This window comes from Vicugna pacos, chromosome 11 (genome assembly GCF_048564905.1).
Source record: "Vicugna pacos chromosome 11, VicPac4, whole genome shotgun sequence".
NCBI classification, from domain to species: domain Eukaryota; kingdom Metazoa; phylum Chordata; class Mammalia; order Artiodactyla; family Camelidae; genus Vicugna; species Vicugna pacos.
The window spans coordinates 42,317,716-42,334,737 of NC_132997.1; the positions used below are offsets into that span (position 1 = coordinate 42,317,716).

At 38.0% G+C, this 17,022-nt stretch overlaps 1 protein-coding gene across 13 annotated transcripts in view; it reads right to left on the reverse strand.

The window, feature by feature from the left end:
* Positions 1 to 5,992: 5,992 nt before the first annotated feature.
* NRG3 (neuregulin 3) overlaps positions 5,993 to 17,022 on the reverse strand; it is a 940,531-nt gene continuing 929,501 nt past the window's right edge. For 7 of the 13 annotated variants that reach the window (XM_072971202.1, XM_072971201.1, XM_072971205.1 and 4 more), the window contains one exon: positions 15,871 to 16,994. In XM_072971202.1, coding sequence (XP_072827303.1) covers positions 16,487 to 16,994 — 508 coding nt within the window. In that variant the 3' untranslated portion in view covers positions 15,871 to 16,486. Of the gene's footprint in view, positions 6,132 to 8,357; positions 8,410 to 14,987; positions 16,995 to 17,022 lie in introns of those variants that run through there. The other 6 variants (XM_072971197.1, XM_072971194.1, XM_072971193.1 and 3 more) reach the window with 2 other exon arrangements.

Genomic DNA, 17,022 nt, shown 5'->3' on the forward strand with positions numbered 1-17,022 from the left:
AGGACTATTACAGAGGTCTCAATTTGCCTGAGACTGAGGGATTTCTTGGGACGTGGGACTTTGATTCTAAAACTGAGACCATCATGGGCAAACTTACAGTCTGAGGGTTGCAGCGAGCAATTACAACACAGAGTAGAATGTAAATTTGCATTTAATTTCAGAGATCCTTGTTCTAAAAATGTATTAGCCATTTGCTGTACAGCAATGTTCTCAAGGGACTAAGAACCTTCTTTGATTCCCTTTCCCTTCACATACGGAGTCCCCTCTCCTGGTGTCCCACTTGCTCTGTCTCCTGGTTTTTCTCCCTCTGTCCCTCTCCCTCTCAAGTCTTCTCATATTTTCCTTCCTTTCTTTATGAAACTCTTCTCTTCCCTCCTAGGGTATCCCTTCAGAACTTAAAATTTTTGTTTCTGTAGTTTGCAGAAAAAGGTACCCCTCTCCTGTAAATGTTACTTTTTACACTCAAAAGAGAATATGTGGGCAAACTAAGACAGTTGATTGCAAAATGTATTGACTTGCCTTAAGAAAATATTAGAGATTTCCATGTTTGCATATGAATAAAGGGAGCTAAAGAAACACATCTATTGAGGAAGATTAAAGAGAAAAGAAGAGAGAGAATTACAGAAAGACAGGGAAAGAGTCATTCATATATAAAGCCCACTGCTATTTGTATATGTGTGTGTATGTTTTTCTATGGATATATTTGTACATGTATCTCCCTATATGTGTGTAGATATATTTAGAAGCAGGGAGAGGTAGAGAGAATGGTCTTAGTTTCCATCCTCACTTTGACACTTACATATATAATCTTTGGCAAGTCTTGAATTCGTTTTGAGCCTTGGTTTCCTTATCTGTATAGTGGGTACAATAACATGTTCTTTATAGGACTGTAATAAATATTTGGTATATGTATATATTAGCTATTAATTATATAGCACACATAAAGTATAAGAATTTTTTATAATATGTACTTTTTTTATTTTTAAAATACTTTGCTAAAAAGAAATACCGAAACCATCCCACATTGTCCCTTCCCAAGGTGAACGAAGAGTTCATCCACAGTAATTCTTCAGTGCTTTCCTCCCCTTGTTTGGATTATACATGAAATCTGCCATGGGTCTAATCTATGAAATCATGAGAAAGGTCCAGGCTTTGGTCATCTGAAATTACCCTTCCTTCCTGTTATGTGATTTCACATAGGATGTCATGTCAGATCCAGGAGTTCTCATAGCACTGACCCTCAACAAAGCATTCCCAGTGACCTTATTTGATGCACTGGACACCCCGGCTAGGAGCTGAACCCTCACAGACATCCGAGCAGCTCTCATCAGACTGAGATCCTGACTCAGGCGGGGTGCTCTGTGGCAGCCAAGGTACTCCGCTGCCTCTGTGGCTCCCACAAATTCCCACCCTCTTTCCGGTTTCAGAGAGCCTTTTCTCAAGTGCATCCCCGCCCTGTCCGCCAGCAAAGCTCTCAACTGTGGCCCACCCTCCCCTGGAAAGTCAACCTGATCTCTTCAGGGGCCAGATTTCTGAAAATTCTACTCAAGTGAAAAAGGAAGTCTGGAACTCAAAGACGAAATGCCCAATGTTCTCTTAACAGGTGGCTTCCACTTGCTATGAACACATATTTTGCTGATGGGTTTACAACAGCGCCCCCCAAAGTGACACAGATTAACTAGTTTATGAATAATTTACCCTCTACTTTTACTACTGTTATCAAGTAGGTATTTAATAAAATTTTAGTAGCTCTTTCTTCCCAATTCTTGCCCATAAAGGATATCTGGAACCATTCCTGTCTCCTCTGAGAGCTGACTAATGAGAAGCTACTTAAGAAAGAAAAAAATGCTCCTTACATATCCACTAATGTAAACAAGCTTTTAGTCACCTTAATGGTCCTGATGGCAGTAATTAATGCAGCCACTTAAGGTGTGACTTTGGTTACAAGACTTATCAATTCCTTTCAGATGCTCCACTCCTCCTAACATGGTATCCGAACAATTCTCCCGTTCGTTCGAGTATTCATCTCATTGTAAATAGTCACTGAATACTGGCTTCTTAACACTGTTAGTTCTCAGGTAGTTGAGATGCCATCAGAATTGGGATTTACGACAGGGATTCTACGGACAGGCTCTAGAAAATTCATCCCATCTCTACTCTGATCTGACTCCTGACTTCTCTTCAGAGAGTCACTTACCTGTTTGTCTGCAGCCTCATTGGCCTCCTTTCTCTTCCCTGAACTGCTGGAGCGCTCTCTTATCTATGAGACTTTATGTACGTAATCCTCCCCGGCCCTGAGCACTGCCCCCACTGCAGCTCACAGGACCGAAGCGTGTGTGGGATTAAATATGGCCTCCCAAGGGAGGCCCTTCATAACCATCTTCATAAGTGGGTGCCAGTCACCTCTGCTCTGTGCCATCATGGCTGATTCATATCCTTCATGACACTTGTCAACACACACATCTGTTTATTCCTTTTGTTGTCTCAGAAACTTAATATAGGCAGTGAAGATTGGGACCATTTCTGCTTTATTAACCAATGAATTACCAAATTGTTGAATGAATAAATGTCGGTCACAATTTAAAAGAGCACCATATAATGTTGGTAAAGCATCAATTGTTTAAAACAATAAGGGAAGGATCTTAAGTTTTGCTCCTCAATATTACTTTTATTACTCAGATCACAACAGTCAGCTGTCTTACATAGATTACCATCATTTTGGATTTATCCTGGCGCAGAAGCCAACCATGCATTCTAGCTCCAGGGTGTATGGGATTAAAAACACAATTTGAGCTGAAAATGAAAACCAACTAATTCCAATCTAAAAATTGATCTCCAGCATCTGAAAGAGCAAAAATATGTAATACTCACTGAGTAATTCTCTGAAATTAAAAATTTGAAAACAACATTTTAAAACGTATATAGTCTGGCATAGATATGGATGGTGCAATTCTGCTGTCAAACATATTATAATGATTTCAGAGAATGAAAAATTACTATTGAATTCCCCTAAGGTCATAAATGATTGAACTTTAGATTTTTAGTGTTGGAAGGAACTTTAAGATAAAGCATGAGAAATCCCACTGGAAATGGAAAATACTAAACAAGTCATCATTTTCCCCCCAATCTTTGTGTAAATGTCTTCATACAGCCCTGGTCCAGCCAACCGTCGTCCCTCACCTGTGTTACTCCATCAGCACCTCATCATGTTCTCTTTCATCCACTCTCACCACCCTGAAGCTGTTTTCTACACAGAAGCCAGAGTCATCTTTTTAAAGAAAGGCTGAACAGATCCTTCCTCTTTTTTAAGACTCCCTAATGAAACCTCATTGCACTTAAATTAAAACCAGAACTCCATGCCACGTCTTAGCAGACCCTATATGACCTGGCTTTTGCTAGCCTGTTCTCCAGGACCATCTCCTTGAGCTCATCCCAGCTAACTCTGTTGCAGACCCTCCTCCTCCTTTGCTGTTCCTTTGACCCGCGTTGTCCTTGCCCAGGTCTTTGACTGGGTGACTCCTTTTCAGTACTCAGTCCTGTTTGGACACATATGGTGGTTTTTCCAACTGCCTTCTCTAAAACAGCTCCCTCCCCTCCTTTCCCACTCAGCTACTCCCTGTTTCCTTAGGTTTGTCCAACACAAGCTGAAATTAGATTGTTAAATTGCTTCGTTGTTTTCTGTCTCCCGCACAGAACTCTAGCCCAAGGAAGGTAAGGGACCTGGTCCGTTTTGTCTGCCACTGTGTCGTCTGCTCTTAGAACTTGCTCTCGCACAGAGTAAACACTCGGTAGATGCTTAAGGAAGGGAGGGAGGGAAAGGAGGAAGAAAATACATGAGTATGTTTACATAGCATGGATGCATGTTTGGAGAATTTTCTCACCCACTGTGTCCACCCAATCTCTCTGCATAGGAAGTCACCACAGTTTTTAATGGAGAAGTGAACGGGCTCACAGGGTGAGGCACACAGACAACGCTGTGCTTAGCTGTACAATATTCTTTCTTTCATATCACATGAGCTCTGGTACTTGATGACTGACTCCCTCTCTGCCTCCTCTGTAATCAGACATCACGTTTTCAAAGGACATACATGCTTCACCTTTGCTTCGGGGAGCAGTAATTATTAATGCCATTTTATTGATGACAAATAGAATCCTGCACACCAGCTCCATGTCACATAAGGATTTTAAGGGATTTTTTTTGAGCCACCCCAAATCCATTCTGAGCTACTAGGATGTTGAAAGCTCATCGCGCTCTTTCCTTGCCAGAGGCCAGCAGTTTTCATGGATGGTTTGAGGCTGGGAGCTCTCTGTCAAGTATTAAATAAAGGAACAATATGCATCAGCTGCCTGAGTTGGAAAGTGACAGACAAGAAGGTTGCCATTTGCCCCTGGGTGTCAGGGAAATGAGAGAGAAATTGTTACAGCAACTTGGTGCTGTTGAGCAAATATGTCTAATCTCTGGAAAATAGGATGCCTCGGGGGAGACTATAATAATATTGTCCTGGTTTTTTAGCCTCCTCCACAGCAAACACTCAATTGCGATGCAGAGGAGTAGAACAGAAGCCCCAGTTAATCAAACCAAAGAGGCCTGCCAAAAACTAAAAGGCAAATCCCTTCAAAGAAAACACCATAAAACAATGTACTAATTAGGATTGTACGGATAGGAAGCAAAGCCATTACTTTTTACGAAATATTGGAATGGGTTCCATAAATTAGACTGTTGAAAATTATTTTTAACATCTTCTGAATATAAAAGTAAAACACATCCACCATAAAAAAAATAGAACATGTTGAAAATTGTATAAAATGCTCATCTTACCACACAGAAATAACCCCTGTTAATATTTTAGTATTTCCTTCCGATAGCTTATAGCGAGAACATTTTCTAAGGCAATCAATATTCTCCCAAAGCCTAGTATTTAAGAATTCAATACTGTATAATAATTCAATATTGTATCATAATTTAATTAAGCATTTCTCTGCAACTGCATTTTTGGGGTTATCTTTTGCTTGCTTTTATTAGGTTTGTTTTACTCATATATGTAATACATACTTACAGGGAAAAGATAGGAAGGAACAGATGGCATATAAATGTATTATTTATGTTATAAAATTCTACTTCAATTTTACCCTATATTCCAACTCACTGTCATACTGGGAAGAATATCTAAGAATATTTCAACTTTACAGGATTTGATAGAATTTCATCATTATGTAAAATAATCATGATTTGTTTAGCCATTTGACTTCATTTTATTTTTTCCTCTTATAAGTAAAGTTGTAGTAAATATTCTTATACATAAATCCTCATGTAATTTTCTGTACATAACTTCTTCTATGAAGCACTTCAGCCAGGAAAGATAGTGTCATATACAGACTGCCATTCCTTCTGTCTTTGATAAGACACTTGTTATTCAGAGGAGTATAAATATTCTTGTTTGCTTTTTTTAACATTTAACGTTTTTTTCCACTTGTTATTTTGTTTTCTAAGTTTTGAAACGAATAATGTATCCTAGGGAAAAAGACTAGGCAATTAGATGGCTTCATGAGGTTTTAACCCCAATCCTGTTGCGCCCTATTTTTACCTTGGTGGTCTTCCTGTTTACTAATTCTGACAGAATTCAGCTCTGCCTTATTTTTTTAACAATGTTTTTCTTGACTTTCTTCCTTATGTAAGGTGTTTCCTCCTTTACTGACTCTCAGCCACCACCCTTAGTCTTTTACATCATTTATGAGTGAAAATTTTCTTACCATTTTGAGATAAGAGCTGATCATTTCTAAGATGCCATGTCAGAGCAGATCTCATGTTGAAAAAGAGTCATGACCTCTATCTATTAAAAGCTATCTGTAGGCCTTTGTTTACCCCTGCACATTGCTTCACGATGCTCCTGCTGAGAAATGTTATGGTCTCTCTGCCTTGACCATGCAGCGGTTCCTCTAGGACACGTGTCTGCCAAATAATGGTGGGTGTGTGGGAGAGACTGAATGAGTCTTCTTTAGTTCTTCTATTAACCATGTGCACCTTAACCTAAGCCCCTTCTGGCTTTGGCCAGAACTGGGTTTAGGGGCGGGAGATGGAGGCACCCAAACTGGGACTTGTCTTATCTTGCATGTTGAATGGCATAAAAGACCTGGTAGGCAAAAATAAATTCATTAATTAAAAATCTATCTATATACACACACTTAAATTTATAATGGCATGTCAGCAGTGTGGTGCCTTGAAGTGAATGGACAGGAAAGTGTGGCCACACACGAACTCTTGCTCTGTTGAAGCAGGTGACCTGAGGATCAGCATTTTGTACCCATTCTTCACTTGATGAGAAGAGTGGGTGTAGCCATGGCCATGAGGATGGTCCTTCTGGCCTCCTTCCTGGCACTACAGCCTGTCATATTTGGGATAAGAAATAGCGATTTTGCTAAATGTCTGATCACTGCACATTGTGAGTGAGAATTTCAGATAACCCACAAAATTGGGTTCGTTCTATTCTCTGTTCTCATTTCCAGCACTGGTTATATCTCATCTGTGGGTTTGGTGAACTAGAGTCAGGATCATCCGCACTTAGCCTTAGAGAGTCTGCCCTGCCTTGGACACTGAACTATGATTATCCGAAATTCCCCAAGGAAGGTAATGATAGAGATTAGGAAACAAAGGGTAAGTCTTCAAGGACTCTGGTTTAAAATCCAGCCCCTTAAAATCTGTTATCTGCGACACCTCTGGCAAGTTTCTTAACTTCTCTGTGCCTTGGTTTCCTCATCTTTCAAAATGGGGCTCCTACTCTGATACCTCCTTCACAGGGTGGCTGTGAAAACTAAGTGAGTTAATGTATGTAAAGTACCGCCCAGTGCTGGGCGCATCCTCACTTCTTTATAATGGTTTGCTTTTATTTGATGTCACTCCTCCGGGGTACAAAGCTGTTGGCAGTTTTTAAATCACCATCTTCTCTAAGTCAGTTTTTTGCATGTCGACTGGGAGATGTGAATGTAGTCAGCTGTACAGAGCGTTCTCTTAGGGCTTATGTCCTTTTATCCAGCTGTCTACATTAGCAAACTATTATGGTTTTGATGGTCAAAATCCATCCAGGAAGTTGCTCCAAAAGACAAAATTAATCCTGTGAGAGAATCCAATATCTGTGTCTATCTATGCACAGAAATATGCGAATGCCAGAAAACATTAATGCACAGATGCATGCGTATAATATTGCAACACTGAAATGAGTCAAAGGTAAGTAAATATTTAAAACTCAAATAATATATGATAAATATTTAAAGAGCCCTTTGAAAATATGAATGTGTTTCATCCATATAATGGCTTGTGTAACCATTAAAAATGTTATGTGTAAAAATACTTTACTGAGGAAATTATATTAGAGTCCATATGTGAAGTTAATAAAGCAGGACAAAATGCTTTGAATAGTAGATGACTCCAACTTAAAATGACATATGGCATGTATATATTTATTCAATTAAAATATGGGAAGGAAATATATTCAACTATTAATAGTAGTTACCTCCTGGTAGTGATTTTTAATTTTCCTTTTAATATAGTCTATGTATAAACATGTGACTTTTTAAATTAGGCATTAAAATTAAGCTTCACTAAAATGATGCCTTTCTGATCAGATCTAAACCGATGACATTTTAACTACAAAGTGATACTGATATGCAAAATAAAAAAACCCACAAAATTCAAGTGATGTTAAAACTGTATATATTAGCCGCTCCCAGAAGTCAATTGAGTAATGTCTAAAACAAGTTTTCAAAGTGGCCATACTAACAGGTAGAACAATGGAGACAGTAAAAAGATCAGTGGTTGCTGGGGAGTTGGGGAGGAGGGAGGAATGACTAGGCAGAGAACAGAGGGGTTTCAGGGCAGTGGGAATACTCTGTATGATACCATGATGGGAAAGCCATGTCATTACACATTTGTTAAAACCCATAGAATGTACAGTAATGAGAGTGAACCATGATATCTGCTATGGAGGTTGGGTGATTATGATGTGTCTGTGTAAGTTCTTCAGTTGTAACAAATGTACCACTCTGGTGGGGGTGTTGATAATGGGGGAGACTATGTGTGGAGGCAAGTGGTATATGGGAAATCTTTGTACCTTCTTCTCCATTTTGCTGTGAACGTAAAACTACTCTTAGAAAAAAAGAAGAAAAAAACAGCAAGAAAAGTCATACTCATTGACCCAGCCATACAATCTCTTGTAACATGTAACCAAGAAATTATTTTAAAAAATTATTCTTAACCAATAAAGTTCACAGATCTCCTTACTAATCTTATAAAGTTTTTAGTGATAGACCTCCTCCCCCTACCAAAAAATGCACATACTAATCTACATACAAGCATTACTTACAATTCTGAGTGTGTACAGACCCTGTGATACTTGTTCATGGATATACAGCTTCCTTCCAAAAGAAAGAAAAAAAGAATAATGTGTATTTTACTATTAATTGTGAAATTACTTACAGAAGTGAATGAATCAAAGCAATTTAAATGCCAAATACTAAGAGAATGTCTAACTAAGTCATAAAATAAGAACAAATTGGAATTTATGTAACCTTTAAATTAAATGTTTACGAAGAATGTATTACCATGGTGAGGTATGATATACCATTTTTTTAAGTTATAATAAAACATAGTAGGAAAATAACTGAAATATGCATATATATGGGAGATGAAAAGAGAATACATAAAGATACTCCTTATTATAGTCTTGGCACAGTTGAATTCATGACTGCTTATTTTCTTATTTTTCACACTTTCAGTAACATTATATTTAAAAAGCAAAGCAAAAAAATTCATTACTTCAGTGTTTCCATCATTGCTCACGGCATCAGGTGCCTGGCTCCTTTTCACTGTAATGTTTATTCATTTTGCTTAGCTGAAATGGATAAAATCTGCAGGACAAATTCCCTTTTCTAATGGAAAGAATGTCCCCATTTCTCAAATTCTGTGCCATACAGTACTGTCAGCTTTATTTAGATCCAGGGAAGACGGCAACTCCTCATAACTATGTCAGGCATCTTAATTATTAAAATACATTTGCATCCGCCTCCATATTTGATTCAGTAGCTTCCTCTATGTTCAGCTTTAAATATGGGAGCATCCAGTGACAGGTGTCAATGAGGAAAAAAGGATGGGTTAATAGGTAATATTTTTATAATTCTGCTTGTTTTGTTCCATCCTATTTTTCCAGACTTTTCATAAACTTTGCATCAAATTAGAAGAAATGGCAAAGTAGAGATTTTAGTATTAATGCCAAGTAGAAATTCTAAAACATTAAATATCATTATGGAAAGAAGAGTGCAGTTTATGGAGAAAAATAATGAAAAAAAAACCTTATTATCCAAACCACTTGCCTAATATTTCTCCACATTATTTTAGCCTTAGATTAGATTCATACTCAGTATTTTATGTGAATCCTGTAAAAATATTGTCTCTTAAAAATGGAAAATATTGTTGTAAAAAACCGTAATTAGAGGGTTGAAAAGTTTGTTAACAATATTAGGAAAATTCAAGGGCCCTGGGGTAGGTCTGTACATGAGAAGATACCAGTTGAAGTCATGAACTTTAATATCACATTTGAAATGTTCCTAGCTTACCCCTCCACTAATACACCTCAAAAGAACAAAGCTATTTTTCTCTCCAAAATCACATTGATCTCTCATTTTAGCTGAAAATTCTCTGTGTAATGAAAGAGAAGTGAGACAAGAGGACCCTGCAGTGAGACTCCAGCCTAAGGGAGTCAGAGTGTCCCGCTGCATCAAGGCTATTGAAAAGGGACAGCAGGGAGGGGGTGGGCAAGGATCCCCCCACAGATGAAAACTTAGGTGAAGTCCAGATGACTATTAAATTGACTATTAAATTCACGTTTTAATTTTTAACAAGCACTATGATCTGTCTCCCCAAAAACAAAGTGCAGACATAATGGAACTAAACTTTACCAGGATGTCAAGAGACAGACAGCTAAGTATTAATTTCCATAGACTTCACATCCCACAGAGTAGTGGACATCACACTGCAACGATTTCTTGGAAGAAGTAGATACATATACGCTTCTTGAAAGATTATTATCACAGGCACGAAAGATTGGTTTTGAGTAAATTTATTTTAAATGACAACTAAAAATAGTCTGCTGATCATTTTGCATGTATTCTTTTCTGTGTGAGTTACATGCTATAAAATACGGTCATTGGTCAAATATATTCATTATTAAGAAGAAAAGAATTCATTTTTATTTAGAGTTAATGTGTACAATTGCATACCTGAAAAAATAAGAAAGAGCCAAGTAATGTCCCTCTAATTACCTTTAAAATATGTACATTGGCCACTGGAAAATATGTAGTGATTTTAAGTTGAGTTTTCCATTCTCCCATTTGTTTCCATTTGAACAAATGTATCTATCCTCCAGACTTTTATCAATAAAGGCAAAATTCAAGAGCAGGCTGTATAGAACAAACCTTAAAAGATAATCATTATATATTCTTGCCGCATTCATTTCCTAGGAAAAACATATCTGAATCCAAGTTCTTCGTGTCATAAGAGTTTGGAGTGTCACACGCTTGGGTGATCTGTAAAGGAAACATCTAAAGAGGAGGAGTCCAACATTGAGTTTTAACACATCATGTGCACTGTGCTCTGTGTGTGTGTGTGTGAGAGAGAGACAGAGAGAGATAGACAGAGACACAGGGACAGCGACAGAGAGAGAGAGAGAGATAAAGCCCTTACATTTAAATTTATTTCAGAAAGAAAAGTTATCAATGTAAAGTATTAACAAGGCTGTGTGAGTGGCTCACCAGACCTCTAAATACATCAAAAACAAGTGAAAAATGTGGATTTTTCCCCTCCTGTTTCAATTTTGCAAACAACTACATGGAATCCTTATAACATTAAAAACTAACACAATTTAAAGGGATGTCCTGTTTTTGATCGAAGTATTTCAACATTCTGTATTGCTTTATTGAAGACTAAGGAATTCAGACTCTGAGAGCTCAATAAAGATGAATTATGTGGAGAAGAATTCATGCTAGTCAGGATGCTCCTGGAAGAGCAAATAGACACTGATTTGTCAGAAAGAGCAATTACAACCAAAATTAAATAAGTGAACGCTGCATATTTTTTTTTTTGCCTATTGTGCCCCCCAGACAGGATTGTTTTCAACTATAATATAAAAGTGTCTTCAGAGAATTTATTCCCTATTAATTAAAAAATTATGTTAAGAAGTTTGAGATGCAAATAATTAAAAATATTAAAATTATTAAATTTAAAAATTAAAATTTAAAATTAAAAAAAATTATTAAAATGAAAAAATATGAAATGCAAATTAATAAAACTATCAGCCAATAGCCTGTGTGTCCAAGAAGCGTGTGTCATGGCTTCTGTGGGAGGAGAACATGTTCCAGGTCTCACACCTTCTCAGCAGGACCTTTTGCTCTGGCTTCGGTAAAGGTTCACAAATTGTGGTTTCTTTAAAAAAAAAAAAAAATCTACGGCAAATTCTGACCCAAAAAAATCTGGGGCAAAGTTTGATGCTCAAGCTTTGAAATTGGGTATTGCTTTGGCCATCCCTTCTTTATTACCTGTCCTAGGTAAATTGACTTTAAAAACAATTACAAACGAGATCCTGTCTATTTCTCCACGGAAATTAAATGGAATGCTGTCAATGTAAGTCTTACTCATAGATTGATATACAGATTCTAATAGTTTTTGTGTCTTAACAGCCATTAACTTTCCGAAGGTTTATGTTACTGGATGACAAATAACCAGGTAAAGTCTGAGTTAGAATGACTGGATAACATTCCATCCAGCTTGGAAGGGAAATCAAAGATGAACCAGATGGGGTCATGGAGCTACTAGTACTTAGACATAAATTAGACGCTTTCACAAAGACGACTTCCAATGTAAAGGTGTCCGACAATAAGAACTTGTTTGCTATCACACAGTTCTTTCATAGGCAACAATACACGTGCAGTCAATACAGGTATTTGTGACAAAAAAAGTTTGATCAGAGTGCCGGAAGCCTGGTACTTCTAGGTCTGGTGTTTTAACACTGTCACTGGGTATCCAGCACTAACCTATAGCTTCCTCACCACCACTCTGCCTTCACCACGGCTCCTCGCCAGAGTTCTGTGGGCACGAGACGCCAAAGACACCTGTTTAGGCACCTTTGGGAGAAGTTAGGATTAAATTTGTAAAAAACATACTTGAGATTATTATTATACACTATAGGGACAGTTATCCTATATGCCCATCGTTTCATCTTCATTTCTAAGAGAGAATCTAGCAGAGGTTTTTACTCCAGGGTCTTTTGAATTTTCCAACCCGAGGAGATTTCGGCTTACCTAAGAAAGAGAAAGGACTAGAAAAATGCCTGTATTAGCGAAACATCGCCAAGTTGGCTGATTTCTAAATGATTTTATTTCATTGGCATTCCATGAGGCAATCACTTTAATATTTCTCAAGGGAAGGAAAAAAATAAAGCTACCAAAACAAACACCTAAATGTAATATACATATGTATTTTATATATACATATATGCTTATATATGTATATGTATATGTGTGTGCATGTGTGTGTGTGTAGTCACAGTAGGAAACAGATATTCTAAGAGAACAATGTTGATATTAAGGATTGAATGAATTTCTTCCTTTACCCTCACTATTTCTTTAAAAGGGAAAGAAAGAATGAAAGAGGAAGAGATAAAGTTTATTTGAAGGCCTCATTTCCCATGACATACTGGGAGGCATTTAAAATTGAGAACAGCCCAGAAGTATTGTGCTGGTCTTTCCTGGATGAAGACTGAATTCCTGCAGACTAAAAAGTACAAACATAGTGTAGACATGCTATCATTGAATACACTGTACTGAATCTATACAATTGAATAATAATAAAAAAGTATTCTTTATATATAAAATGTTACCTGGATACCAAAAGAGCAAATAAAAACCCCACCCTCCTGCGGTGTTCCTAGGTGTACTGTATACTCATTTGGGAAATGTTTCACAGCACTTGTCTCAGGGCAATGTTTTCTGGTTTATGGGGCTGGAATCGAAGGAATCACCACCCCCACCTCGCCTGGGGAGTCGAGGTTTTCTATAGCACCATACTGCAGGATACGTGTGAGTGACTGCTGCGTACATCAGCCATATTCTGGTGGAGACCTGGTATTGAAAGCCTTAGCCACGGTCCCCAGGGGCCCCGCCCAAACTGTAGCTGTCATTCAAGCCAGAAGCCAGCGGTCATTCTCTTGAAAGCTGCTTGGCCCTTCTGTTCTCTTTTTGACAGGTCTGATATGGTATTATGATCAAAACAGATTAATTGTGAAGTCCTAAAAATAGCACTGTTTCTCCTCCAGAGGACCTTGCTATTTATTACTACTTGGAAATAATGTAAATCATAGGAGATTTGATCCATCAATAAATATTTAGTCCTTAACCCATTGCAAGGTAGATATTGGACAAGAGTGGAAAACACTGAGCACTTGGTGAACATAGGAAGATCAGGAAGAACATTTAGATGCCAGCTCTCCAATAGAATTTCCACTATTTCTCATTAGCATAAAATTGTTCATCTATTTTGAACAACAGCATTCTATATCAGTCACTGGCAAATTAGCATAACATACACTTTACAAAAAAAGACATCAGAAAATGATTGAGTGAAAAATAACGGATGACATTCATTCTCCGGTAAACAATGAATATGCAACTTACTTAATTACAAATCTCCAAATGTCTATTTACCTAATAATGACAGGGCAAATGAAGCAAAATCAAAAGTGTCTTGTAGAAATAACCACTTCTCTGTAGGCACATGAGCTTGAAGGACAAGGTACCGATGGCTCCAGGTGATGGCCACGTTAGATCAACTTTGAAAGCCTTGATGCTCTCAGCACTTGTCAGCTGGTGCCCAAAGAGGTGCTTTTTGAGTGTGGACCCTTTTCACAGGAGAGCTCCATATACTCCAAAAGGAGACAAATGATCACTGAAAATGACTGTTAATATTTGTTCTTTACGGAGGATTTCTATCAATCAATTTGGATGTAACTGGATTGTTAAACCTAAGGAGTATGATGTCCATGCTCTTTGGAATTCACAAGGCTGGTTATAATCACATAATATACGGCTCTACTGTACAAACATAGGGGTTGGATCAGGACTTAAGTCTGACTGACAAACTTTGATCTTCTCAGAGTAAATGATATATTAAAATAACTGCCGTGAGTCACAGAATATACAACCTCCTTGCTAGGTGGCTTCTGTGTGAATCCATTACATACGCACCAGGTAACATTTTCGTGAAAAACCCAAGACAGAGTTGACTTCAACAGACTTGTGAGGACTTCCAGTGAATGATAAATGTGATGAATATCAAGATAGTAACATTAAATATGCAACTTACAGGGTTTTTATATACCTGCTAATTAAGGGGTTCTTTCTAAAACTTTCCCAAAGATAGAATATTTTTAAATGAGAATTTAGATAATCAAGACATTAAAAATTTATAATAACCCCTCAAGAATCTAACAGTATTAACCTCTATATTCGAAACAACAGAACTATAATGAAACAGCTAATGCATACCACAAGCCTTTTGTTAAATATTAAGTGCATGTCTACCAAAACGTTTTCAACATTTGAGACTCTGAGTTTCCACTAAAGTGCTGATCAGAACACAATGTTCTCTCTTTCTCTGTACGACATTATGTCTATTATCAAAGAATGTTCTCAAAGAGCAATTTACAATGGATTTTAAACAGAAACAACGTGACTTCACATAAGAATTGTATATATTCAATATTTGATTCAGAAACAGTTCCATTCCGTTTCACTGGACTGCGACTCTTCCGCAAGGAAATTTTAATCAAGGTTTTCCCAAACTTCAGTAAAAGAAATCTTTTACATACTTTCAAATACTGTGCCTTTTTATTTAAAACAGTGTAAACATAACAACGCAACACCACCAATAATTGGAAAAAGACTGGTTATGGGAACACTAATTTCCTTGAATGCCCCATGAAAATAATAAGGGTAAATAAAACAGACAAACCTTTAGGAGAAGTTTCAGTTCACCTTAGCAGTGGTAAAAATATTGCTTTATTCCAAATGAACATACAACACAATTTACTGTTCTTTTGGGGGCTCCCTGTGAACTGAATAGTCTGGGCTTTGTGATTTCAACAATTTATTCTTTCCGTGTTAACCACAGAAGCCAGTGTCTTGGTCCACACATAGCAGACTTGCTACAAAATCAGTAAGAATGAGGATGATGAGAAAGCAAAGGGTAGCTCTCAATTTGATCCCTGGCCTGTGTAAATAATTTAAGGAGTACGCATGATTCAAATTAAGCACACATCCCCAGCTCGCCTTGTGATACTGATATCATTAATGAGCCAAGAATTAGTTGTTCCTCTCAAAAAAGTTCACATCAGAAAATGGTCTAGACATTGTCAACAGGTTTATAGGACCCCCGCCATGCAAGTGATCTTGATTTACTAACCGAACTTTATACTTTATGGAAAAATTGAAAGTGAACAGATCTAAGAGGGAAATTTGCCTTTTTTTCCTTAATCTTAGATTCCCTGATGTTTCAGAACAAATTTAAGCAAGCTTAATATGCACACACGTGCACACACATACACACAAGGAACACACGTGCATACGGCATACCAGTGCTCCAGGGAGCAGTCCCATACAGGTGTGTACACACACACACACACACACAGAGGCACACACATACACACTAAGAAATGCTCTTTCGGAGCCCTAAATGATCTCAAAGGAAAACATTTCTATTAGCATGATTTTTGTGACACGACATTGTGATGTTTTTGTCTCTTTTTCTGTAATAATTTTATACCTCCCTCCGAGATCCTGCGCCTTCAAATTTCAGAGGAAGCTGGCCTGTAAGAGTAGCTAAGATTGCCTCGTGACTCCCTCTGTCTCCTGTCCCTTTCCTTTCAGTCTTTGTGCCTTTCTGCGAAAAGTAAGTACAAAACACAACGTTTGTCGACATGACATAACCTGTGATGAGGCTGTCGAATGAACAGAAATTTAGGGGTTGGGCTTGGCAAGCTAAATGGCCAGGGCCTCCTGCTCACTGGTGCATCTGCCCTCGGGGTACAGCTCGTCTCTTTGAAACCGGGAGCCCACCAGTGCTTTTTTACGAGGACACTGGCGCTGTGGGGCTGAGGGTCTGAACTGCCCACGTCTACCGAGAGCCAAAGAGGACGGTGTTGGGACTAACCAAAATGGTATTCAGAATTCTACCCCAAAGCTTTAGTTGTAAGCTTTATCCCTCCTGAAACGCTTCTTTCCCTTTAAAAAAATATTTTGTTAAAAAACACTATGATATGAGGGCGATAGACTATTTGGTTTCTTCTAAGTAGATGCTCTTAAATTAATGCATATAAATAATCTGTATTTAATCTCCTCTCTTTCCTGTTGAGCAAAGCATAGAATGCACAGGTTCCTACACGTCAAGTCACTTGGTCAACGCAGGGTCTCTCTGTATTTCATTTCTTAAGACAAATTGTGCCTCTCGTTCTGATTTGGCCGTGGGACTCAGGGGGAGAAAGGCTGTGTTTTCACTCACACTGTCCTCGGTTTCTACGCTGGCCAGTTCGTAGTCTTCTGACCGCCTGGCATCAGTCAGAATTCGGATCTGCTCCTGGACAGTTTCGAGCAAGATTTTCACCTCTTGTTGTTCTGCTATAAGACAATCGCTGACTGGAATACTCACGTTGACAATATCAGCAGAGTAGGAGTTTTTGCACCATTTGATGCTTTTGACTTCAGAAATCCCTGGCATTTGCATGCAGGTTTCCTCTAGACCCACTGAAGGGATGATGGGCACAGAACTGGCCCTTGGGGATGAATATCCCATCAGGTCCTTTTGCTCCAAGCTATTAAAATAGGAGTTTGTCTCTCTTGAAGGCAGTTGCATATTTATTGATGCATTTTGTGGGGCTGTTAAACCACTGGATGAATACCTGGAAAAGAAACCCGGCGTTACACACT